Genomic DNA, 27,135 nt, shown 5'->3' on the forward strand with positions numbered 1-27,135 from the left:
AAAATGCACCATTTCTCCCAGAAAATTGTTGCAATTACAAATGTTTTGGTTTACACATGTTTATTTCCTTTATTTGCACTGGAACAACACAAAAAAAAAACAAATCTGACATCATGTCACAGAGAACAGAAAATGGGCCGGACAAAATTACTGGCACCTTTTCAAAATTGTGGGTAAATTGTTTTATGTCAAGCATATGATGCTCATTTGAACTCACCTGTGACAAGAAGCAGGTGCTGGCAATATAGCAATCACACCTGAAGCCAGTTAAAATGGAGAAAAGTTGACTCAACCTTTCTGTTGGGTGTCTGAGTGTGTCACACTAAGCATGGAGAACAGAAAGAAGAGCAGAGAATTGTCTGAGGACTTGAGAACAAAAATTGTGGAAAAATATCAACAATCTCAAGGCTACAAGTCCATCACCAGAGATATTTGTGTTCCTTTGTCCAATGTGCGCAACATAATCAAGAAGTTCACAACACATGGCACTGTAGCTAATCTCCCCGGACGTGGATGGAAGAGAAAAATTGATAAAAGACTGCAATGAAGGATAGTCCGAATGGTGGATAAACAGCCCCAATCAACTTCAAAACATATTCATGCTATTCTGCAGACTCAGTGTGCAACAATGTCAGCTCGAACTATTTGTCAACATCTGAACGAAATGAAACGCTATCGCAGGAAAGCCAGGAGGACCCCACTGCTGACATAGAAACATAATTAAGCCAGACTGGAGTTTGCCAAAATGTACTTGAGGAAGCCAAAATCCTTCTGGGCGAACGTCTTGTGGACAGATGAGACCAAGGTAGAGCTTTTTGGTAAAGCTCATCATTCTACTGTTTACAGAAAATGGAATGAGGCCTACGAAGAAAAGAACACAGTACCTGCTGTCAAACATGGTGGAGGTTCTAAGATGTTTTGGGGATGTTTTGCTGCCTCTGGCACTGGATGCCTTGACTGAAGGCATCATGAAATCTGAAGACTACCAAAAGATATTGGGGCGCAATGTAGGGCCCAGTGTCAGAAAGCTGGGTCTGCGTCAGAGGTCAAGGGTGTTCCAGCAGGACAATAACCCCAAACATACCTCTAAAAGCACCCAGAAATGGTTGAAGACAAAGCACTGGAGAGATCTGAAGTGGACAGTAATGAGTCCGGATCTAAATCCGATTGAACACTTATGGAGAGATCTCAAAATTGCTGTTGGGAGAAGGCGCCCTTCAAATCTGAGAGACCTTGAGCAGTTTGCAAAAGAAGAGTGGTCGGAAATTCCAGTTGAGAGGTGTAACAAGCTTGTTGATGGTTATAGGAAGCGCTTGATTTCAGTTATTTTTTCCAAAGGGCGTGCAACCAAATATTAAGTTGAGGGTGCCAATAATTTTATCCAGCCTGGTTTTTGAGTTCTGTGTGACATGATGTCAGATTTGGCTTTTTTCTCTGTTTTTTTGTGTTGTTCCAATGCACATAAAGGAAATAAACGTGTATACCAAAACATTTGTAAAAAACAATTTTCTGGGAGAAATGGTGCATTTTCTGGGAAAATTCCAGGGGTGCCGACAATTTTGGCCATGACTGTATATCTGGAGTATTCATTATGTTCAATCCATAACTGCTGGGTTGCAACTAAGAAAAGATGTCGTCATGAAATGATTTCTTGTAGTGCTTTTTCTCGTAGATGACACATGCGGTCCAATCAAGTGTTACAGTCAGACAGACATTACACACAACCAAAGCATCTGATAACACAGTAGTAAAAACTGATGCGATGCTGTATATTAATGGATGAGGTCAATTTGGATTGAATACGTCATTAAAACTAATAGTATCTCCACAGCAGAAGATGTTAAAGCTATAAAATCAGTTTATATATGACATAATTTAAAAAATATATAGTGAACTCAACCTCGCCAGTTCAGATATGCAGTGCTCACACAAAATCCATAGACTCCGTGAAAGGAACTGGACACCCACATGCCTACAGTTCAATAAATGAACTCATAACCAGCAACAACAATAATGCAGTGGTAAATGTTGCTGCTTCATGAATCCATCATCCTCTCTGCTTATGTGGCATACACACATTCCCCCCAATATCCCTCCAGGTACTCCGATTTTCCTCCCACATTCCCAAGGTTTGATTAAATTGCCCCGAATGTGAATGCAAGTGTGGATGTGTGCGAGTGAGCCCCATTTTGGACTGGCACTCTGTCCAGTAATGCTTCCTGCCCTCTTGCTCCCAGTGTCATCTGGCCTCCAGTGATCCTCAGCTCGATAAGGCAGATTTGAGAATGATTCACTGGCTATTAATTATGGATCATGGATGCTAGCCCACTAATACCCAGTAGGCGTGACTCTATAGAACCTCTATGGAAAGTTTCTGAGGTTAAGGCCGACAGATTGTAATTCATTAACGTCTTGATAGCTACACAGAAAATAAAAATATGTTTTAATTAACATTCATCCACTTTTTTCAATAATACGTATTTATTCAACAATAAAAGAAAGCACAGGAAACAGTCATGTGGATTTCTGTATTACAGGCGATTGATGGTTAAGGACTCATTACTGTATAATGAATTAAAAAAAAGATTTAACATAAAATTTCTCGGCCCATTGTTCTTTTAACTCTGGTTATGTTTAACGCAAGCTAAACTGAACTAACCAGGACATCAGAAGTTTTGAGATAAGATAGTTTTACTAATCATGGTTCTGGACAGTACTGATGTGTTGCATGTTGATTAGTGAATGCAAGGAACAACTTCACTGTGCTCTTTACACATGACAATAATAACCTTATAAAACTATAAATAAAAAGAAAGAAAAAAGTCCCAATGCATGTAGCTATCCGATGTGACGCTATAAACTATTAACACAAGTTACACCCAAGTCCACGTCGGAACACTTGGCACTTCAAAAGCAACCCCTTTAGTTCAGATTTGCTCTACAATAGAATAGGCATAAAAAAGCGCTGTGGCATCAGACTACTACAGCTTTACCACAGCTCTGTATACTTGAACCAGGTACTTGTTGAATGGCATATGATGCATCAGTGGCTTTCAGAAGGCGAGTCGGGGTGCGACGTGACATAAGGAAAATCATGTTAGTTAGTTAGCCAGGCTGTAACCTGTTAAATGTTATTTCAAGAAACCTGAGCATTACTTTGTGATAATTTCTGATGAAGTGTGAATTTATATTTGCAGGCTGAATTTGTCCTCAGTTTCTCAAAAGAAATATGATTGAATTATTCCTAAAATATGTATTTTGAAATTTTTACAGTTTGCAGAACTAAAAAAAATATCGAGATTGAGATACATCGAACTGACATCGCATTTTTAGACCTTGTCGCCAATTTAAAGGCCTGTTACTTTTGAAATCTTGGCTGTCTTTTTTACAAGGGTACTTTGTTTTTCAAAATTTTTCCTGTCCTTTTAAAAGTAATTGGTCATGCTTTTGCTGACCAGCTTATGTTCTCAATGGAAACTGTGTGCAGGGATCGAATTCTTACAAACATTCCTCCCTAATATGATCACAAAGTCAAACAGATATGCATTTTCAATAATTGCTGAAAAACACCAGAGATACAGAAACTAGTTAGATGCGCATCGCCCAAAACTGGAATTTGGAACTTCTAAACTGTAATACCCTACAGTATCAGCTAACAGGTCTGAATTACATGTCTCAAAAATAAATGTATTGCAATCATAGCTACCTAAAAATCGGAGGCTGTGGCTCCAGCGGACCCCCGTGACCCTGTAGTTGGGATATAGCGGGTTGGATAATGGATGGATGTTTTCATCTGTCTATGCACTATAGCTGTAACATTATATTACAAACAAAGTGGAAAGTTTTTGGACCAAGAAGACATTTTGTAAACAGTGTCTCTTTAGGCAAACGCTTCAATCCGAAAAACTTTAATATAACATGTGGACATGAAACATTGAAAGCAAAGGATCATCCTTGAAAAGTTTAATGGGAAGAGTGGATAATTATCACACAGTATCAGGAAATCAGACCATGTTCTTCTTGCTACTTAGTCAAAACCAAGTCAAGTCAAGTCAAGTCAAGTTGGGGTGCATGAACCGGTACAGTGCATTGCCGCACCCACTACACGATGAAACAACTCGGGATCCTGGTTTGCAACCCCCCCGGAAGACACGCAGTCCAATCCCACCCTCTGGAAATGACCCTTTATCTGCCGCAGCCAGGTGTTATGTGGGCGACCCCTTGGCCTGGTCCAGCCACTCGGGTCCCCAACAATGATGATCCTACAAGCTGGATCACCCTCGGGGAAACGCGCCACATGGCCAGAGTGCTGTAACTGATGCTCCCTCACAATGCAGGTAATGTGCCTCATTTGAGACTCCATGAGCAACCGCTCATTCGACACAAAGTCAAAGCAACGGTACCCAAGGATTTTCCAGAGAGACACAGTACCAAAGGAGTCCAGTCTTCGTCTCAGGTCACTGGATAGTGTCCATGTCTCACAACCATATAGCAAGACAGGAAGCACCAGGACTCTAAAGACTTGGACCTTCGTCCTTTTACAAAGATATCGGGAGCGCCACACACTCCTTTCCAGTGACCTCATGACCCCCCATGCTCTCCCAATCCGTCTACTGACTTCATAGAAAAGTCACCAGAGACATAAATGTCACTGCCAAGGTAAGTAAACCTCTCGACAAGGTTGACACTCTCTCCGCTGACAGTCACACTGCTGATGGCTGTGCCCAAGAGGTCATTTAAGACCTGGATCTTGGTTTTTATCCAGGACACTCGCAAGCCCAAACACTCAGACTCCTTGCTCAGTCTCTCAAGCGCCCCAATCAGAGCGTCCATTGATTCCGGGAAGATCACAGCATCATCAGCAAAGTCAAGATCCGTGAATCTTTCTTCACCAGCAGATGCCCCACAGTCACTGGACCCCACGACCTTTCCCAACACCCAGTTCAAACAAGCATTGAACAGAATAAGAGCAAGAACACACCCCTGATGAACCCCAGAATCAACTGTGAAAAACAGTACCAGTGTACAGGCCGGCCATGATATCCAGCAACCATGAGAACCCTCAGTGCCAGGATGCGGTCGATGGTAGACTTCTTAGGCGTAAAACCAGACTGGTCGCTGGTAGGTGAGCAAGTGATCACGGATCCTATTGAGGACGACCCTAGTAAGGACCTTATCCGGCACTGAGAGCAGTGTTATCCCCATGTAGTTGTTGCAATCCAGGTGATCATCCTTCCCTTTCCAGATAGGGACGACAAGTCATGTTTTCTAGTCAGCTGGGATGTTGCCAGTCGCCCAAATGGAAGCAAAGATTGTTTGCAATGCAAGGAGGACAGTCTTACCACCAGCTTGTAGAAGTTCACCCCGGATACCACAGATCCCTGTAGCCTTTCCTCCCCTCAGCTGGTTCACCACCTGTGCAAACTCAGTGAGATTGGGTGGTTCACAGCTAATTGGAGGATCAGCCGCAAGGACTGTGGACCCAGAGATATCCAATGTCTTATTCAAAGGATCAGCTTTGAAAAGAAAAAAAAAAGTCAAAACCAAATACATGAAAAAAAGAATTGGACCTTGTGTCTACATTATTATTGTATAAAAGTAAGCAACGAATCTCCACACACACACACACATACATGCCCACACATATTTCTTAGACTGGCATAAACATGTGTAGGGTTGTGAAAAGCCAGAGCCTACCCTGACAGTGTCTGGTACAAGACAGGAACCAGTCATGGACAGAAGCCCAATTCAACAGAAGGGCACAACAGGGAACTATAACCTTTATGCAAAACAAGTGACATGCAAAGGTCATAAGTTAAATTGTTAACACCATTTCAATATGCAACAGTACCACTAAGGTAATGCTGAATGAGGTGTTGTCAGTTCTTGTGCTGCATGTTACTGCAAATACATTCGTTCACTGCTGTATCAGAGAAGTGATTTAAGGAATTAGTCAACAGGGTTAAAAAACAAAGGAAGGCTAAAGAGCAAACGCGAAAATAACTTTTATATCTGATTGCAGAGATTCAGTACTCTGAAGGGAGACATTAAATTAAGCAAAAAACAAAGTAACATTAACGTTATGCATTCATTATTACTGTAATGAAATTCAGGCTTTAAAATGGATGGCGCTAATGCTTGTAGTCAACCAATCAGCACAATTCATCGCCTGAGCCCCACCCATGACAGTTCCTGGTTGAATGAAAAGTACAAACCCTGGAGTAGGAGCTCAAAAAGCAGGAATGCTACTAGAGTTCCTAGAGTTTCAAAAAGACCCTGGTTCCTAAAACAAAGTACCTGCAGTGGTAAAGAGCCTGTAACCATTATACCCATTCAGATTAGACCAGTTTAGTTTGGGCAATTAGCCTAAATTGTACACATTTGAGATTTTACAAGAAAAGGGGAAAACCAAAAGAAAAGCACATGAACACAGAGAGAAAATGCAATGTGCTACTGGCTAGGCCAAGAATTAAACTACGAGGAAGCAGTGCTGCCCATGATGCTACTGTGTTGCCTGAATAGGGACGTTTTCTCCTAACTCCTAACTGCAGTGATTAAAACATGTCTTTTAAAAATGTTCATCATTTAGGTCTTCTTAACCTACATATCAGTCACACGGATTGCATGATGTAAATAAAAAACTTTTTTTTTTCAATGACTGTCCTGGATTTAAACAAAAAGGTTGCCATCGATTTTAAATGACCTGTCTATTCTCTCTCCGGCTGACATTTTCAAGCAAATGCAAAAACACTGAGCTCAGCTATTAGGAGACAGACAGGCACATTTAAAGCCTGTGCCAGGGTGTCTTGTTCATTTTCTTGAAACCGACATACAAATAAAGAGCTTACATCCCAATTTGAGGCTGTGACGATCAGGCTTTATTAAGATAGATTACAAAGCGTAGCTGCACCGTGCCACGAGTGCAATGGCTCTGCTGTGAATGTCTCTCGCCGTCTCCTTCCTGTGTCTTTCTGATTATCAGTAGCTTATGCAGAGGGCTCCAGGGAAGAAAGGATAGGCTTCCATAAAGAAAGTGCAAATCACACATCAGGTTTTATGGTAAACACAATGAACCACAAACACAGTCATAAAGGTCAATGAAAAGATGTTAAATTAATGTGTCCCCACAAGCCAAAAAAATTCATGCGAAGCCCATTTTAGATGAGCACTTTACGAGCAGAATATGACTATTGTGCAGTGTGGAGTGCATATGCAGTGTAATTCAAAGTTCTGAATAGTTTCCAGTGTGAGGCATAGGAAAAATAGAGTGTTTGTGGGAAAGAGGACACTTATAGTGAAAGCCAGTCTGAGGCAGGTTGGGGAAAGGAGGGTTTATGGTAACAGTCGATGGTGCAGTGCTTCAAGGATGGGCTATAGAAAGGGTACAGACTGAGCAAAAGCAATTCGAATGGCATATATAAAATTACAGTAGGTTATGTTACAAAAAACAGCTCCATAAAAATGAAGGGACTTCATTTTTAGACTCTATAACGTGCCAGTGAGTCCGGAGTTGGAGTATTGTGTGCAGTACTGGACACCACACTACAAAAAACAACATTCTAACACTAGATGCTCTGTAAAGAATAGCAACCAAATGCATCCTGGGGCTAAAGGACGGCTTCTATTCTGACGGGCTATGGGAATTAAACTTGTTTAATATTTATAAAAAGTGGGCTATCTGACGACCCACACTGGGGTCTTCAAAATCACACAAGGTAGATTGAAATATATGTGAAAACCTCTCTTCACACAAAGGGCTAGGAAAATTGGATCCAAACTACAAGTTTTGCAACTGGAGCACAATGGACTTTAAATTTTAAATGTGGCTGGAAAAAACAGTCAAGTTCAAAAGTACCAGGGGTCAGATTAATAAAACTTTTGCATGCGCAAAAAGAGGTCAGAAATATGCATTTGCACCATTCCACACAAAAAGTTGGAATTTTCATAATATAATACTTGATGGGAAAACGTCAAGTGTGCATATTTACAGCAACTCCAATCCATGCGTAGACAACATTTCAAAGAAACTGGGAAATGATGACACCCAAGATCAAGTAGGGAAATGCAGCCAAACCAGATAAACAAAGACTCAGGGGCATAATAAATCTTATCACCGAGCTGTTGTTATTATTTGCACTGATGTGACAAGCATGCTGCTCCTCAAAAGTGATGAATGTGATGTACAGAGTGTATTTTAATTGTCCTTTAAACAGGGACAATACTGCATATTTTTACTGAAGAACTTTTTTGTTTTTTTGTCAGTTTATATATGCTACCTGTTTTCATTTCTCATTGAACTGGCCATAAAGTCAGGGATATCTCAAGCTTCACTCCACCATGCCCTCTGCTGGAAGCCATTAACAGACTGACAAGGCACTATGTTCGGTTTCGTTTGGTGTGGGTGTACGAACATAAAAGAGAACATGGCTTTGACAACATAAAAAAGCAATTTTTCTCTTAATATAATTGTAACAGTTAATCTTCACATAATCAGAGCACTTTACTTCACTGAAATTGCAATATGGGCACCTAGCGTGTGTTTTTTTTATTTCACAGTATTGATCTAATAGGGTCTTCACATGTGACCTAAGGAGTCGTATTTAAACTAAGCTCAGTGCCGAGTGCCTGTGTTATTTGGTTCCCCTTATGTGCTTCCCTTCCTCAGTTTTGAGTTTTGTTGCTCTTTTTAACTGTTTTTGATTTATATTTTGGCTTTTTTGACTTTTGGTAGTTGTTCTTGGTCAACTCTTTTGCTTTTGCATTCAATCTTAATATTGGATTTCCTTTCTTTTTGGTCTTTTTACTATATAGTGTTGAACTTAAATAGTTTTGAATTTCATTCTAGTTTAAGAATTTTTCCATTATTTTAAAACTTTTATTACTTTGAAATTTCTAGAATTCTTGGTTTTTATATTTTCTTTAGTTAATTTATTATAAAAACAAATCAATGGTTTTATTATGGGTCAAGGGTTTGTGCTTCTTCTCTCTCTTAAGTGATTTTTGTAGGTCTTTTGAATATATAGGCCCTGAGGCCTACTTAAAATTTTCAGGCCTTTTTGTACTTGTGGGCCTGCAAATAACAATTAAACACGTGTCTGATCAACCTGCATTTTGACTCTAGCACAGAGCTCAAATGGCTTATTAATGTGTTATGAATAAATTCTTTATAAATGTGATGCTTAGCCTCAACTTACTGTAAATGCTCTTTTTTGTCAGCTGTTGATGAAGTTTTATTGAACCATCTGTCGTAATTTGACTCTGTTTTAATTTTTTATCAAAAAAATCATTCAGCTGTTATTTTGGTGCTTTCTGAGGTCAAGGAATTTTGTTAATTTTGATGTGTTTTTATGACCTTTATTTTTTGAATTCTTTCTTCCAGGACACCATTTTTGTATAAATGCCGCTGTTGTAGGTCTGTAGATGCTAGGCTTAGTGATCACAGGTTTGTGTCGTGGGATGTTATCACCACTGTGGGGTAACGATCAGCATCAAGCATTTCTGAGTGTTCAGATTACTCCTAATATCTTGGCATGTGACTTATTACATTGCTTTGATCGCATGATTTTGACTCGTTTTAGTTTCTTGATTTTGGTTCTTGTCTTTTGTATTGGTTAATAAAGAGTGCTTAATTTCTTAGCTCCTGGCCCTGTCACTACGCCCTTTTTGACCCCGATTTTTGCTTCATGTTTTGGGCTGTATTTAAAATACTAACTTTTTTACTCACTGACATCAACCCTAACTTGCTTTTCTAACTTCACCTCCCGAACCTCAATCTAAAACCATCAGCAATAGTGAGCTACCCATCACTGCCAGCCATCATCAGGGTCATAGGGTGCTGGTGTCTACTCCAGAAGCATTAGGATCAAAGTAGATACCTTCTTTAGATGAGCTGCTAATTCTGTCACCACAAGGAGGACTGATAGTGGGGATGGACCAGGAACTGAAACACAAAGCGTGGGTCGAAAGCAGGAAAACAAGCCTGTTTTTCATCAGAACCAAATCATAGATGAAAAGTCACGAATACAGGTGGTTAGATTGGTTGTGGAAGAAACAAACATTCAAGACTATTATACAACGTATCCACAGACTTGGACAAGTTTGAATAATGTTGCGTCTATGACATCACACAATGTGAGGTGACTTTCCGAGGTTTGTGGTCTAGCAAAGGAGACCTGCAAAGTGGCGGTGCCCATAATGAAAACAGAATGCTGTGTTGTGAAATAAATAAAATGAAACAAAGTCTTTACACACAATTGGGGAAAAAATTAAAGTTAGCTACATTTAAAAACTTGTAGAGTTTCAAAGGAAAATTTCCTATGGCGAAGAAACTCATAACAGGTACAACTCCATCACGGTACACACACTTTTTCACATCAGTCAGTGATTAATCTAAGCTGCATATCTTTGGAAATATGAGAAGAGAGTTGGAGTAACAGGAGGAAAAAACACATGGGGTGAAGATGGAAATTTCACATACGTAGTGCCAGTCACGGGGTTTGAACCCAGGACTCTGGAGTGCTAACCAATGCTGTCCTTTGTAACAAGTGCTGAATAAAACATAAGGTGGCATTATTGCTTATGAGAAGGTCATATAAAAATGTAACTTTTCATTGAGTTCCACTTTTACCATAGAAGAGAGTGCAGGGGCTTCAGTTTACTGATTGGACTCAGACGTCAAATGCTTTATTATTTTGTTAGTGTTGTAGAGCCAGAGGAAGCATACATTGTTTAGTTGATGGTAAAAGTTATATATTTAGCAATAGAGTCATTTCTAATTATTGCTTTGTCAGCACAAATGAGTTATATAGTATTTAGCCAGGGAGGAGCAGCTATGGTGTGTTTAGCCAAGGGGGTATTTAGCGTGTAGCCTGAATTTACTAATCATTTCCAGCTTTAACTAAGCTGAAATAAAACGAGTGCACTCTACAGCAGACCGCAGGCTACAGACGCACCTCTTCATTCACTGGACGGACTCTTCTCAAGCACTGTTGCCTCTCTGCAAGACACAAAGCTTGGCGACACCATGAAAATGAACTCGACGTCCAGGTCTGATGCAATCGAAGGGTTCACATGCGTGCCACATGCGTGTGCAGCCATGCACGTCACTACAAGCTCTGACCTACATTTCAGAATGTAGCCTCCCATGCCTGCTCTGAAAACTGACAGTAATCACGCCAGCATCTGCTGCAGCTCTGCTTAGCCTTGCATTAAGTACAAATGCACAGAAATCTCAAAAGGCCCACAGGATACATAGTCACTTTAACCAAAATGTGTCTCTCTTAGACAGCCTTAAACAATTTCTGTTCCGAAGTACATCCACCACGCTGTATTAGAGGTTACCATAGAAATGATGAATGAAACTCATAAAAATGTCATTTAAAAAAATAAAAAAATAATGTGAGGCATCACATCCAGGGACAGGTGCTTCCCTTGTATGAGTCCTTGCTTAGTCCACCTCAGCACAACTCTGAATGGGATTAGACAATATATGAACCTTTTTAATAGGAGCATAGAGAGAGCCAAGGCTATAGTCGATAAGGGGGACAGCTTAGTCTTCAAGTCACATACGGCGGCTCACTGTGCTGTCTAACTCTTTTTGCTGATGCGCCGCATTATTTGATGTTTGAGCAAGGGCACTGACACTGCAGTGTGACCTGTTTTTAGAAGCTAGCCCTGCTGCTTCACACTGCAGCTGACAAATTGTCCCATGGGGGATCACGCTAGATATGACACAGCCACAACCGTCACCACCTCAGCAGGCCCTGATTGTGTTCTGCCCAGGGAAAAAAGCTTCACTCTCAGCAGTGAATGGAAAAAAATGGACCAAGCGAAAAAAAACGAAATGAGCGTTGAACTCTTAGGACGTTAACACTCAATGTCAGAAGAGCTCAGACACAGAAGACGGCTAAGATTGGCTCATAGTTTCCTCAATGGTTATATTCTGCTGCAGCAAATTATTATAGTTTTTGCCATCCTGGGATCTGATGGCTTCTTTCCCAGTTCATCAGACTTGACTTCCTGAATAGCAGCCACATTTGTGTGCAGTTCTGGATCTCTCAGTATTTCCCTTTATCAGCAAAAATGAATGCTGTAATTATCTGCATTATTTATTTCGTTATTTGGCAGTGCACTGCCTTTCAGATCTGCGAATCAGAGTTTGATTGCTAGCGTGTTTTTTTACTGGGTACTCCAGTATAATCTGACACCCAAGAAGACGCACACGTTTAGTAAACTGGTAACTATTACTTTCCATGGGTGCCCTGTGATGCAATGGCATCTCATTTAAAATCGATTCCCTGCCTGATTCTAATGCAGCCAGGATAGGCTCTTAACTCACCACAACTATGTAGTGAGAAAAGCAGTTCTGGAAAATGAATGGATGATTTTTTTTAAGAAAGAATATTTAAACAAGTGTAGGTGGAGCAGCTACCACAGCAATGGGAATAACTCACACCGTGAAGTCAAGTCCATCTATTCTCATATAACACCTTTCTCTAAGGAAAGACCAAAAGCAGGTTTAGTGTCTGACTGAATGACACAGACTGCCTTAAGTATCACAGCTCACGTATAGTACAGCCTAAGTAAAAAACAAGGCCGGACATACACTGTATGATTTATAGAAATCATGGCTAAGTGACTACTCACACTGCACGACAGAGTCACCAATCAAATGTGTGCCCAAACTGTACAACACGTTCAAGCCGACTGACGTGCCACAATGTGGTGCACACAGCCCCAACAGACAGTTTTAACTGTTGACATTTTGTAATAAAAGCTTTAGTAATTCAGAAAAACAGACTTCTCAAAACTTCAACAAAAAAAAAGAGCTGCATTACTGACTCTTGTACTGTGCTCTTAATCTACAAAAACAAAATGGCATAACTGGACATGACAAGAAAGACACTAACGATAGATAGATAGATAGATAGATAGATAGATAGATAGATAGATAGATAGATAGATAGATAGATAGATAGATAGATAGATAGATAGATAGATAGATAGATAGATAGATAGATAGATAGATAGGATACTTTATTAATTCCAAGGGGGTCTTTCTATTTACTGTAACAGAGAGAATTGGAGGTATATAGGATGTACCGTTGTGTGTTCATTTTGGGTTCTTCCAGTAAATATCTCCTAAGGCGCTTTTGTCATTGGCAGTTTAGTTGTACGTGTGTTGCTATATGATACATTTTGAAATCAAAAAGGTGAAAATAAGCATGACTGTGGTGGCTGCACAATGAAATTTGGGAAATCTGATGATAGCATCTGAAAATCAGCTTGTGAGACGGCTCACACTACAACACAGCCGACTGAAATTCCTGACATGACAGAAATTCTCCCCATTGTGCGACAGGCCAATTGTAAGATGCAATCAGGCATCACAACACAGCTCATAGTGCATGTGAAATCATGAAGCTAAAATTCAGGCCAACTCGGAAAATCAGGCTTAAAAGTGTGCCAAAGTTGCATGGTGTGTGCCCGGTTTAAAAGACAGAGGTGACAGACACATTGAGTTAAATAAATACTAAGTTTGGGGTCACCTTAATTATCATTGCTAACTCTGCATGTATTGATCAATTTGCTATAAATAATAGAACATAAAGAAGTTGAAGGACTTGAGCGTTACAGTTCTTGGTAGTCGGGGTAAAACCAGCTGGCTACAATTGCTGTCCTGGTATGGCAAAGAAAGGGTGGCAATAAACTTGTTTACAGCCCACTCAAAAGTGGTAATAAATTGTTGGTAAGTGTGTAAAATATTACATTTATCAGGTATAACTTATTTATGTCACACAAATCCTTTTTTAATTTTGTCTTGAAATAAAATTGGTATTTTGGTTTCTTATATAAGGATTTATACTTACACTAGTACATTAGAACATTAGAACATGTTAGACGAAAACAGGCCAGGCAGCCCAACAAAGCTCACCAGTCCTATCCACTTATTTCTTCCAAACAAACATCAAGTCGAGTTTTGAAAGTCCTTAAAGTCTTACTGTCTACAACACTACTTGGTAGCTTATTCCATGTGTCTATCGTTCTTTGCGTAATGAAAAACTTCCTAATGTTATTGTGAAATTTACCCTTAACAAGTTTCCAAATGTGTCCCCGTGTTCTTGATGAACTCATTTTAAAATACAAGTCTCGATCCACTGTAATAATTCCCTTCATAATTTTAAACACTTCAATCATGTCACCTCTTAATCTTCTTTTGCTTAAACTGTAAAGGCTCAGCTCTTTTAATCTTTCCTCATAATTCAACCCCTGTAGTCCTGGAATCAGCCTAGTCGCTCTTCTCTGGACCTTTTCTAGTGCTGCTAAGTCCTTTTGTAGCCTGGAGACCAAAACTGCACACAGTACTCAAGATGAGGCCTCACCAGTGCATTATAAAGGTTGAGCATAACCTCCTTGGACTTGTACTCCACACATCGTGCTATATAACCTAACATTCTGTTAGCCTTCTTAATGGCTTCTGAACACTGTTGGGAAGTTGATAGCTTTGAGTCCACTATGACTCCTAAATCCTTCTCATAAGGTGTACTCTCGATTTTCCGACTGCCCATTGTGTATTCAAACCTAACATTTTTACTTCCTATGTGTAATACTTTACATTTACTGACATTAAATTTCATCTGCCACAAATCTGCCCAAGCCTGTATGCTATCCAAGTCCTTCTGTAATGATATAACGGATTCCAAATTATCTGCTAATCCACCTATCTTGGTATCATCTGCAAAATTAACCAGCTTGTTACTTACATTCCTATCTAAATCATTTATATATATTAAAAATAGCAGCGGCCCCAGCACTGACCCCTGTGGAAACCACTCTTAACATCGGCCAGTTCTGATGAGGTTCCTCGCACCATCACCCTCTGCTTCCTGTGTCTGAGCCAATTCTGCACCCATCTAAAAACATCACCCTGAACTCCCACTTTTTTAATTTGATGCCCAACCTCTCATGTGGCACCTTATCAAATGCTTTCTGAAAGTCCAGATAAATAATATCATAAGCTCCACTTTGATTGTATCCTTTTGTTGCCTCCTCATAGAATTCCAGCATGTTAGTAAAACACGACCTCCCTCTTCTGAACCCATGCTGACTGTTCAGAATAACTCCTGTCTTTGCCAGGTGTTGCTCAATCTTATCCTTAATAATTCCTTCCATTAATTTTCCTGTGATGCATGTTAGGCTTACTGGCCTATAGTTGCTTGGATCTGCCCTGTTACCTTTTTTATATAATTGGATGATATTTGCCATTTTCCAGTCCTTTGGAATATCTCCAGTGTGCAATGACTTCCTAAAAATATGTGTCAAGGGTTTATATCTGTACTCACTAGCCTCCTTAAGAACACGAAGATAATTATTATCTGGTCCTGGTGATTTGTTTGATTTCAGCCTATTTAATCTGAGCAGCACTTCTCCCTCTACAATTTCCACATCCTTCAGTACCTCCTTAGTAGTCCCGTTTACCTCTGGGAGGTTATCTACTTGCTCAGTTGTGAGCACCTCAGAAAAATGTAAGTTTAGGGCATCCGCTATTTCATTGTCTGTATCTTTTAATTCTCCTTTACTATTACTGGTGCACTTCACCTCCTCCTTAACTGTTCTTTTACTACTAAAATACTGAAAGAATCTCTTCGGGTCTTCTTTCACCTTGTCTGCGATATTCCTCTCCAACTGTCTTTTAGCCTCCCTGATATCCTTCTTAATGGTTGCATATCCTTCTTAATGGTAGTATACATATTTATTCTTATATATGGATTTGTTTATGTAAAAAGATTATTCATTGTGGCAACCCCTAAAAGGAGCAGCCGAAAGAAGATAAAGATATATGGATTTATACATCACGAATAATAACACAACTGATTTCCATATATCATGCCTTAACTCCATCTCTCAGCTTTAAGTATAATAAAAACTTAGGGCTCTGGTAGGTTTAAAATAGCACATGAACATCAACAATTTGGGATCAAGACGTCAGCCTCCACAGATGGTCTCCTTACATATACCGAGTCCTGAGAATGCAGTGCTGAAATGAAGCAATCACAATAACAACCATGGTGACGGAGGAGTCCCACTTTCTAAAGACACAGGATAGAACGGGGAAAGGAACTCAGAGGAGACAAAGTGTGCATTCTGTCATCAGGAGACTGAAGACGTGAGGTTTAACACAAGCTGATAACAGAGTAAACAATGCTTTTCCATCAAGTGATTCAGGGGACCAATCAAAACAAATTACTGATCTGAAGCATTGTAATTTACATTTTCTCACAACAGTACAGTGGCTATTAATCAAAGAAAAATATGTTACTGTCTCACAGCTCCAGCAGACTGGGTTTGAATCCCACTCCTAGCTGACGTCATGTTCTCCCAATGTTTGGGTAAGTTTTCCCCACCACATTTCAAAAATATGCATTTTTAGATTGCTTCTAACTGTGTCTGGGTGTGTCTTGCCATGGTTTGGAGCCCCATCTAAGAAGGCCTCGTGATCGAATATGTTTTTGCCTACTGCAACCCTGCAACTTGTAATTAAGTGGGTGTATTAAACAGTACTAAAGGACAGAATCACCATTTTATTATTGGCAAACAGCCTTCTAGCATAATCAGTTTTACAGAGATACATTTTGATGAAAGTTACACGTACACTGGGAGTGAGAAGTGACAGTGACACGGTAAAGTATCTATCTATCTATCTATCTATCTATCTATCTATCTATCTATCTATCTATCTATCTATCTATCTATCTATCTATCGTTCACTCTGTCAGTTCGTAGATTTGTTTTTCTGTCTCATTCGTACTCTTGCCAGAAGTGCATCACCATTGTTTCTGCATATTAACTCTGTTGTTTTATTGCAAAACAAATCTGTTGCTTTATAAAGCCACAATACGCATGAGTAGCCCCACACAGTGAGTTTTTGAACCCAGGACTCTGGAGCAGAAAAGAAGCAGCAGTAACCACAGAGTAAATTTGTTGTTAAGGGAAAGCAGACGAACTGCTCCATCAGTTAAGTAAAGAGCATACAAAACCAGATGATGAAGGCCCGTAGGGAAGACTGCCATGCTGTCCATGTTTACTCTCCCAGTTCAGTTGTGTCAAGGCAGCCATGGCAATAATGACAAATGAAAAAAGAAAAAAAGAACATGGAGCGATGACAAAAAGTCACCTTTTGAATAGCAGTCACTATTCCAACTGGGCTTGGGGCTGTTGCTTTGCAGTATAAATACAGCATTACGACGCTGTGCAGGAAATGATGGTGCAAAAAGTGTACGAGGTTAAAAAGACCTGACCCATGAAATGAGATCAATGCTTACAAAGAGCCTATATTTGAACACAGTGGTTAATGCTGAGGGATACAGCCGTTTGTTTCACTAACAATAGGCCTAGCTCTCACAGGAAGCCAGACAACCAGTGGGTACAATAATGATTCTTTCTCTCCTAGGGGAACAAAAAAGGAGTAGCCAAAAATACACTTCCACATCAAGTGAACACGTCACTGAAAAAGCCAGACTGCAGAAATGCATACAGAGCACTGGATTTAGACACAGAAAAAGCAGTGAATGTGCATACGGTTTAATATCGGTGGACTGGCGTTGCTAAATTGGCTCCTGGTGGGTGCATGTTCAACCTGGGATGGGCTGGTGTCCAGTCTAGGGACTGTTCCTGTCAATGTTTGCTGGGATAGGCTTCATCTTTACTGCAGCCCTGCTCTGGATAAGCAGGTCTAGGAAATGCATGGTCACACTGTGTACTGCCTAGTGGACAGATACTGAAGGCTGAACAATTTTACAAATAGAACATTATTTTAAAAACAAAACACCATACGCCAAATACAAACAACCACATCTGCACAAACACATTAATATATTTTAGAACAGCTAACAGTAATAAATGCATCCATCCATTATTAAACATCTCAGTCCAAAACAGGGTCATGTGAGCCGGCAGCATCAGACATAAGGCAGGCCCTAATCCTGGACGGGATGGCAGTCTTTTGGAGACAACTGGTGTCAATAAATCCTAAATCTGACAACATCCTGCTGTATGAGCAACTGCAATAGTCGTTGTGGCAAGCAGATGAACATTTATGGTATTTATAAGCATGGTGGTCTTGGGACTGGGGTTTCATTCTCTGGGTGGGCTTTTTCCAGCTGGTTGTCACAGTAGTCTCAAGGCTCAAAGGACCTGCTTTCAGCCTTCCATTACATGTTGTGAGGAATTCCCACATTCTCTTTGTACTTCTCTGGGTTTTCTACCTGGGCTCAGATGTCCACTTCCATAATGTGTATCTTAGAATAACTAGCATCCTTATACTGGCCAAGGGTGACTATTTGTGAGACGGACAATCATTTTTTTTCTTGTCTTGTCCATAATAGAATGGTTACCATGACCTTTACTGTTCACAAAACGGATAGATTGATGCTCTGCAATTTACCTCTATTACAGCAGGGGCCCAACAGTAAGTCTGATGTGAGCTGATAAATCAAACTTTTCAGGGTATTAATGAGACCTGATGGTGCAGGTGTTATGAAAAAAAAGAAATGTCCTTGCATTATGTGCAAATTCTGAAATTTAATTTGCTTACCATCTGTTTATGATGGCAACTGATGATGACCAGTCACCTTGAGCATTATGTGGTCTGTGAGCAACAGCCTTTCAGCTCTGCACTTTTTGACGCTTACGGCACATCTCTGCATGACAGTTTTTCAGTTATATTAAGAGCAGTGGTGTAGTCAGCCAGTGAACAGTTAGCAACCGAAAATGCAGGAGATACAGACAGCAGTCTTTCTCTTTGGATTGGTTTGAATCCTACCTGGCAGGGAGAAAATTCTTTGTGAGTTGTGGTAATCACATCTCAAAGACGCATGATATCCGATATGGTGTTCCACAAGGCTCTATCCTGGGTCCGCTGCTCTTCTCAATCTACATGCTTCCGTTAGGTCAGATTGTCTCAGGTTACAACGTGAGCTACCACAGCTATGCTGATGACACACAGCTGTACTTATCAATAGCACCTGATGACCCCGACTCTTTTGATACACTAACACAATGTCTTACTGGTATTTCTGAATGGATGAATAGTAATTTTCTCAAACTAAATAAAGAGAAAACTGAAATTTTAGTAATTGGCAATAATGGATTCAATGAGGCTATTAGAAATAAACTTGATGCATTAGGATTAAAAGTTAAGACAGAAGTAAAAAACTTAGTGGTAACTGTTGACTGTAATCTGAATTTTAAATCACATATTCATCAGACCACTAGGACAGCATTTTTTCACTTTCACTTTTTCAGCAATTAATTCACGCTTTTGTTTTCAGTCGACTAGATTACTGTAACGCACTCCTCTCAGGACTACCCAAAAAAGACATAAATTGTTTGCAACGAGTGCAGAATGCAGCTGCTAGAATCCTAACTAGGAAAAGAAAATCCAAACACATTTCTCCAGTTTTGATGTCACTACACTGGTTGCCTGTGCCATTCAGGATTGACTTTAAAATTCTGCTTATGGTTTATAAAGCCTTAAATAATCTCGCTCCATCTAATATATCGGAATGCCTGACACGTTATATTCCAAATCGTAACCTTAGATCTTCAAATGAGTGTCTCCTTATAATTCCAAAAGCTAAACTTAAAAGAAGTGGTGACGCGGCCTTCTGCTGTTATGCATTTAAAATCTGGAATAGCCTGCCGATAGGAATTCGCCAGGCAAATACAGTAGAGCACTTTAAAACACTGCTGGAAACACATTACTTTAACATGGCCTTTTATAACTTCACTTTAACTTAATCCTGATACTCTGTATGTTCAATTCATCATAATAACTATTCATAGTGGCTCTAAAATCCGTACTGACCCCAACTCTCTCTTCTGTTTCTTTTTCCGGTTTCTTTGTGGTGGCGGCCTGCACCACCACCACCTACTCAAAGCATCATGATGCACCAACATTGATGGACTGAAAGCCAGAAGTCTACGTGACCATCATCATCAAGTCCTTCCATGAAAACCCTAAATACAAAGAGGACTGTTTGATTTATGTGAGGTAGAATGCCCAGAGGGGACTGGGTGGTCTCTTGGTCTGGAATCCCTACAGATTTTATTTTTATTCTCCAGCCTTTGGAGTTTTTTTGTTGTTTTTTCTGTCCACCCTGGCCATCAGACCTTACTTATTCTATGTTAATTAATGTTGACTTATTTTTATTTTTTATGGTGTCTTCTATTTTTCTATTCTTCATTTTGTAAAGCACTTTGAGCTACATTTTTTTTGTATGAAAATGTGCTATATAAATAAATGTTGTTGTTGTTGTTGTTTTGCTGCTGCAAGGTTCCCATGACGTGCCTGTAGGAGCAGTGCTAAGCTCCAATCCTGAAGATTTAGTGTCTAACTAAAAGGAAATATTTATGGAAGGTTTCATGGCCAATTTGGCTCTATTTCAACCTCTGTTATGGAAAAAATTGGTCTTGGTCTAGTTGCTTCTCTTATGTACGTCACTTAATTGCTATAAGAACATCAGTTGAATAGATTATAGTTTACTAACGCTCATATGGACAGAAATAATCATGATTCCCATCATTTCACAAACAACCAATATAAGACACTCTTAGACATACAGCATTCATGAAATTAGTGTAGAAAAATCTTAAAAGAGGTTAAGTTCACCTTTTAGGCTGGTCAGCAGCCATACCACATGCACTTCAGAAGAGGTCATCCTCCTGAAACTAAGCTATTTGTACCCGGCCAGTACTTGAGTGGAAGATCATCTAGGAAAAGCTTGGGTTGTGCTTGCCCTTTGGTCTTTGTGTGGAGCTCAATGTCCCAGTATTGTGACAGGGACATTGTACTGTAAAAACGGGGCCATCCTTTGCATGAGTCGTAAAATTGAGATCCTGGTGTTCTGTGGCCATAAAATAAATCCTTGGGGATTGTTTGTAATGGGTAGGGTTTACCCAATGTGCAGGGTAAATTGCCCACCTCGGCCTAGTGATTCTAGCCCCCTTCTTATCCCCTGTCTCTAACTGGCTAACTTTCTCTCACCAGTTAATAGCTAATGTATGGTGAGTACACTGGCACAAGAATGGCTGTCATCACATGATCTGGGTGGATGCTGGTTTTTTTATGTTAAGTGCTGTAGTAAGAAAAGTTTCTTCTTCTTTAGTATTTGTTGAGTATAAAAAAAAACATATAGTTTCACTCAATTTCAGAAAAAATAATTTCTGCAGAATAATAATTCATTTCCATAGCAATCCACAGCAAAATTATTACTTGGGCTAACTTTCTGTGATGTTCAGCTCTGTGATCAGAGAGGGAGCACAGCACCATACTGAGTGTCATGATGTCTAAAGTCTTTGACTGCATGAGACTGAACAAATCGGATTAGCTTTTAGAGGTATATCATTTTAAATTATATACAATTAATACAGTATATGTGAACATATACAAGTATACATATTATTAAAGAACTTGAACTACAGTGTCCAAGGTCACAAAACAATGAAACCTCTGGTGGAAAACCTCATTGTATCATGCATACATTTTTGAAATTCACACACAGGACCAGGTTAGTGTTGCCTCTCAAATTAAACTGGATGGTTTTGAGAAAGCAAGGAAGCAGGAGGGCCAGGAGAAAAACACCCAGCGAGAACATGTGCACAGGCAGTGACCGGGCTGGGATTCAAACTCTGTCGCCAGCAGTTGGGAGGCACTGATGCCAACCACTGTGCCCTCATGGCACTCCCACCCTTATTAGTATTATTTGTCAGCTTGAGAGCTCAAAGGAATAAAATGAGGTGGGCATTTGAGAAAATAATTTTGCACATTTTGTAAATGAAAATTCTTTTCTGATTTCCCTCCCTCTGATTAACATCACTGAAGATGGTCCAAGCTGGCAATACTGCATTTAAGCATAACTTGGCATCTTGCTTTTAGAGATGACTTTTATGTGCTCTTAAAACTTCAACCAAGCCATTGCTCACCGTGCTTGTGCGTCGCCACCGAGACTCAGGAGTGTAAAATGTACTCCCCAATAATCGGAGAAAACAGAACATTCCCCCCACATCTCCATCATCTACAAACATGCATCTTTAACATACACTGGCTGTCGATTCCAGATGGCTCTGCTGGACTTGCATGAAATGTTGCAAAGCAGATTAGGTTTTAACAGTCAGGAAGGGCTACTAAGGCATGATGAGGCTCATTTCACCATCACATTTATAACTTAGCGAAAAAAAAATAAAAGTGGTTTTGTACTTGCACCCAGTTTTGAAGACCAGCAAGATAATCTCTGAATGAGTGAGTTGTGGAAGACATGTTGCATTTCTACAAAAGCTGTCATTTTATAAATTGAATTCCAGTTTTATAAAGGTGAGACACAAAACAACCTGCCACAAACACATTTCGAAGAGAAAATGACCTGCAAGCTGCTAAGCAGTAGTTGAGTAAACAGGGAGACTCTGTATAGAAGACCACTATAAACACAGGGATCACATATTCTGCACACTGATAGGAACGATGCACCCATATAGAAGGACAATTTTCAGCTTGATGTGTGACTGATAATTTGGATTGCCACTGTAGGATAAATGTTGATTTTATGTTAAGAACTAAAAATAAATAATTTAATCTGAGCCATGACCTGCACTGGTATATTGCACAACCTTATGACAGCCTTGACAAACAACAGCCTTATTTTCAAAAATAACAAACCGTTCACATTTCAAATAACCAACCTATAAACTGAGGCCAAAATACAGCAACCCTGCTTACCTCTCGTGTTGGTGGCCATGTCTGCCACTTTCTGAAAGGCATCCAGGAACGCCACGGCAGCCAGAACTGTAGTCCTATAATCAAGATAAAAACAAAAATGTAAAATAAGTCGGCCATATTAATTAGTATGTTACTTTTATAAAACTCTCATTGTTTGGCATTAGGGCTTGGTTCTGGACCTCACAAAATATCACATTGGAGTCTCGGCTGTAATCAAATACGTATCAACAACAATACACATGAAGACAATGACTTGCACTGTCTGAATCACCTAACTGGCCGGCAGCACAGAAGCTCTTCTGCATCACAGCTTTGAGCACATGAATTCAGTTCTCCAAAAAGTATCTCTGTGGACCTTGCAAATCTAAATCTACTCATTGCTGGAACACGTAATGTGGCACCTTTCTCACAACTTTGCTCAACATTTCAAGAAAAATGAAACACCTCAACCAATTAAGTAGATCTACTTTGGTTCCCAGTGTCATGCTTCTCCCATTTCAAACTGGCATTGCCAATCTAAAAAAGCCCTGTTTGTTTTAGAACTACATCATGGACAGTGTTTAACAACCTCAACCACAGAATATAACATGAAAATTTACCAATCATAAATTCAGAGATGTTGAGCTCTGCAGGATGGTTGCCTATAAATATTTCGATCAAACACTCAGATACACATCAGAACGCAGGAGATTCGCAGAGTAGCCAAGCCAGGAATGTAGTGGGATTTCTTCATTCCCAATTCTCAGGTAAGTTACCAGGTCATTATTTTTCATACAACAGTTCCACATAAGGAAGCAAGTCCTGAAAGGTGCACACATAATAAAGCATCTATCTATCTATCTCTATCTACATGCTCATGACTAATTATGTCACTAGTTTGTTTTTTCAAAAAATAAAAAAAACAGTCAAAGGATATGTCTTTTGCATTAATGAAATATTTCACACTGTTTCCTTGCAAATGTATTAAAACTGTAAACATGCAAAGAAAAAAAGAAACAAAATTGTGGATGAGGATTTAAAAAACTAGAAATATACTGTATACAAAGCTGAAAGGACCTGAAGATACATTCTATTGTGTTTTTATTGCCCCCAAAAGCTGCAAATCGTCTCTTTTCAACAGCTCAAATGCCGCATGTTGTCTGTATCACCATCATTCCTATGACTGGTAAAAAAACTCAAGCTGCAGAAAACATACGAAATGTAAAAACCAAGAGGAGGCCATTCAATCCATCCAGTTTGTTTGTTTAACTAATAGCTAAGCTGTGCCAACATCTCATCCAGATTCTTCTTAAAGGTTATGAAGGTTTCTGCTTCAACTACATGTCTTGGTAGCTTTACTCTTTGAGTAAAGAAGTGCATCCTGGTTTTGGTGTTATATGTACTTCCCCTTAATTAAGTATTGCAGCATAATGTTGACTTATTTTTATTTTTTATTGTGTTTTCTATTTTTCTATTCTTCATTTTGTAAAGCACTTTGAGCTACATTTTTTCTTGTATGAAAATATGCTATATAAATAAATGTTGTTGTTGTTGTTGTTTTGCTGCTGCAAGGTTCCCATGACGTGCCTGTAGGAGCAGTGCTAAGCTCCAATCCTGAAGATTTAGTGTCTAACTAAAAGGAAATATTTATGGAAGGTTTCATGGCCAATTTGGCTCTATTTCAACCTCTGTCATGGAAAAAATTGGTCTTGGTCTAGTTGCTTCTCTTATGTACGTCACTTAATTGCTATAAGAACATCAGTTGAATAGATTATAGTTTACTAACGCTCATATGGACAGAAATAATCATGATTCCCATCATTTCACAAACAACCAATATAAGACACTCTTAGACATACAGCATTCATGAAATTAGTGTAGAAAAATCTTAAAAGAGGTTAAGTTCACCTTTTAGGCTGGTCAGCAGCCATACCACATGCACTTCAGAAGAGGTCATCCTCCTGAAACTAAGCTATTTGTACCCGGCCAGTACTTGAGTGGAAGATCATCTAGGAAAAGCTTGGGTTGTGCTTGCCCTTTGGTCTTTGTGTGGAGCTCAATGTCCCAGTATTGTGACAGGGACATTGTACTGTAAAAATGGGGCCATCCTTTGCATGAGTCGTAAAATTGAGATCCTGGTGTTCTGTGGCCATAAAATAAATCCTTGGGGATTGTTTGTAATGGGTAGGGTTTACCCAATGTGCAGGGTAAATTGCCCACCTCGGCCTAGTGATTCTAGCCCCCTTCTTATCCCCTGTCTCTAACTGGCTAACTTTCTCTCACCAGTTAATAGCTAATGTATGGTGAGTACACTGGCACAAGAATGGCTGTCATCACATGATCTGGGTGGATGCTGGTTTTTTTATGTTAAGTGCTGTAGTAAGAAAAGTTTCTTCTTCTTTAGTATTTGTTGAGCATAAAAAAAAACATATAGTTTCACTCAATTTCAGAAAAAATAATTTCTGCAGAATAATAATTCATTTCCATAGCAATCCACAGCAAAATGATTACTTGGGCTAACTTTCTGTGATGTTCAGCTCTGTGATCAGAGAGGGAGCACAGCACCATACTGAGTGTCATGATGTCTAAAGTCTTTGACTGCATGAGACTGAACAAATCGGATTAGCTTTTAGAGGTATATCATTTTAAATTATATACAATTAATACAGTATATGTGAACATATACAAGTATACATATTATTAAAGAACTTGAACTACAGTGTCCAAGGTCACAAAACAATGAAACCTCTGGTGGAAAACCTCATTGTATCATGCATACATTTTTGAAATTCACACACAGGACCAGGTTAGTGTTGCCTCTCAAAAAAAACTGGATGGTTTTGAGAAAGTAAGGAAGCAGGAGGGCCAGGAGAAAAACACCCAGCGAGAACATGTGCACAGGCAGTGACCGGGCTGGGATTCAAACTCTGTCGCCAGCAGTTGGGAGGCACTGATGCCAACCACTGTGCCCTCATGGCACTCCCACCCTTATTAGTATTATTTGTCAGCTTGAGAGCTCAAAAGGAATAAAATGAGGTGGGCATTTGAGAAAATAATTTTGCACATTTTGTAAATGAAAATTCTTTTCTGATTTCCCTCCCTCTGATTAACATCACTGAAGATGGTCCAAGCTGGCAATACTGCATTTAAGCATAACTTGGCATCTTGCTTTTAGAGATGACTTTTATGTGCTCTTAAAACTTCAACCAAGCCATTGCTCACCGTGCTTGTGCGTCGCCACCGAGACTCAGGAGTGTAAAATGTACTCCCCAATAATCGGAGAAAACAGAACATTCCCCCCACATCTCCATGATCTACAAACATGCATCTTTAACATACACTGGCTGTCGATTCCAGATGGCTCTGCTGGACTTGCATGAAATGTTGCAAAGCAGATTAGGTTTTAACAGTCAGGAAGGGCTACTAAGGCATGATGAGGCTCATTTCACCATCACATTTATAACTTAGCGAAAAAAAAATAAAAGTGGTTTTGTACTTGTACCCAGTTTTGAAGACCAGCAAGATAATCTCTGAATGAGTGAGTTGTGGAAGACATGTTGCATTTCTACAAAAGCTGTCATTTTATAAATTGAATTCCAGTTTTATAAAGGTGAGACACAAAACAACCTGCCACAAACACATTTCGAAGAGAAAATGACCTGCAAGCTGCTAAGCAGTAGTTGAGTAAACAGGGAGACTCTGTATAGAAGACCACTATAAACACAGGGATCACATATTCTGCACACTGATAGGAACGATGCACCCATATAGAAGGACAATTTTCAGCTTGATGTGTGACTGATAATTTGGATTGCCACTGTAGGATAAATGTTGATTTTATGTTAAGAACTAAAATAAATAATTTAATCTGAGCCATGACCTGCACTGGTATATTGCACAACCTTATGACAGCCTTGAGAAACAACAGCCTTATTTTCAAAAATAACAAACCGTTCACATTTCAAATAACCAACCTATAAACTGAGGCCAAAATACAGCAACCCTGCTTACCTCTCGTGTTGGTGGCCATGTCTGCCACTTTCTGAAAGGCATCCAGGAACGCACGGCAGCCAGAACTGTAGTCCTATAATCAAGATAAAAACAAAATGTAAAATAAGTCGGCCATATTAATTAGTATGTTACTTTTATAAAACTCTCATTGTTTGGCATTAGGGCTTGGTTCTGGACCTCACAAAATATCACATTGGAGTCTCGGCTGTAATCAAATCGTATCAACAACAATACACATGAAGACAATGACTTGCACTGTCTGAATCACCTAACTGGCCGGCAGCACAGAAGCTCTTCTGCATCACAGCTTTGAGCACATGAATTCAGTTCTCCAAAAAGTATCTCTGTGGACCTTGCAAATCTAAATCTACTCA

The 27,135-nt window shown here is 39.6% G+C and overlaps 1 protein-coding gene across 13 annotated transcripts in view; it reads right to left on the reverse strand.

The window, feature by feature from the left end:
• mtss1lb (MTSS I-BAR domain containing 2b) overlaps window positions 1-27,135 on the reverse strand; it is a 262,787-nt gene that overhangs the window by 163,242 nt on the left and 72,410 nt on the right. For all 13 annotated transcript variants that reach the window (XM_039763182.1, XM_039763174.1, XM_039763178.1 and 10 more), the window contains exon 3: window positions 22,772-22,845. In XM_039763182.1, the coding sequence (XP_039619116.1) occupies window positions 22,772-22,845 (74 nt within the window). The remainder of the gene's footprint in view (window positions 1-22,771; window positions 22,846-27,135) is intronic.

Source organism: Polypterus senegalus, chromosome 9, assembly GCF_016835505.1.
Source record: "Polypterus senegalus isolate Bchr_013 chromosome 9, ASM1683550v1, whole genome shotgun sequence".
In the NCBI taxonomy this organism is placed as follows: domain Eukaryota; kingdom Metazoa; phylum Chordata; class Cladistia; order Polypteriformes; family Polypteridae; genus Polypterus; species Polypterus senegalus.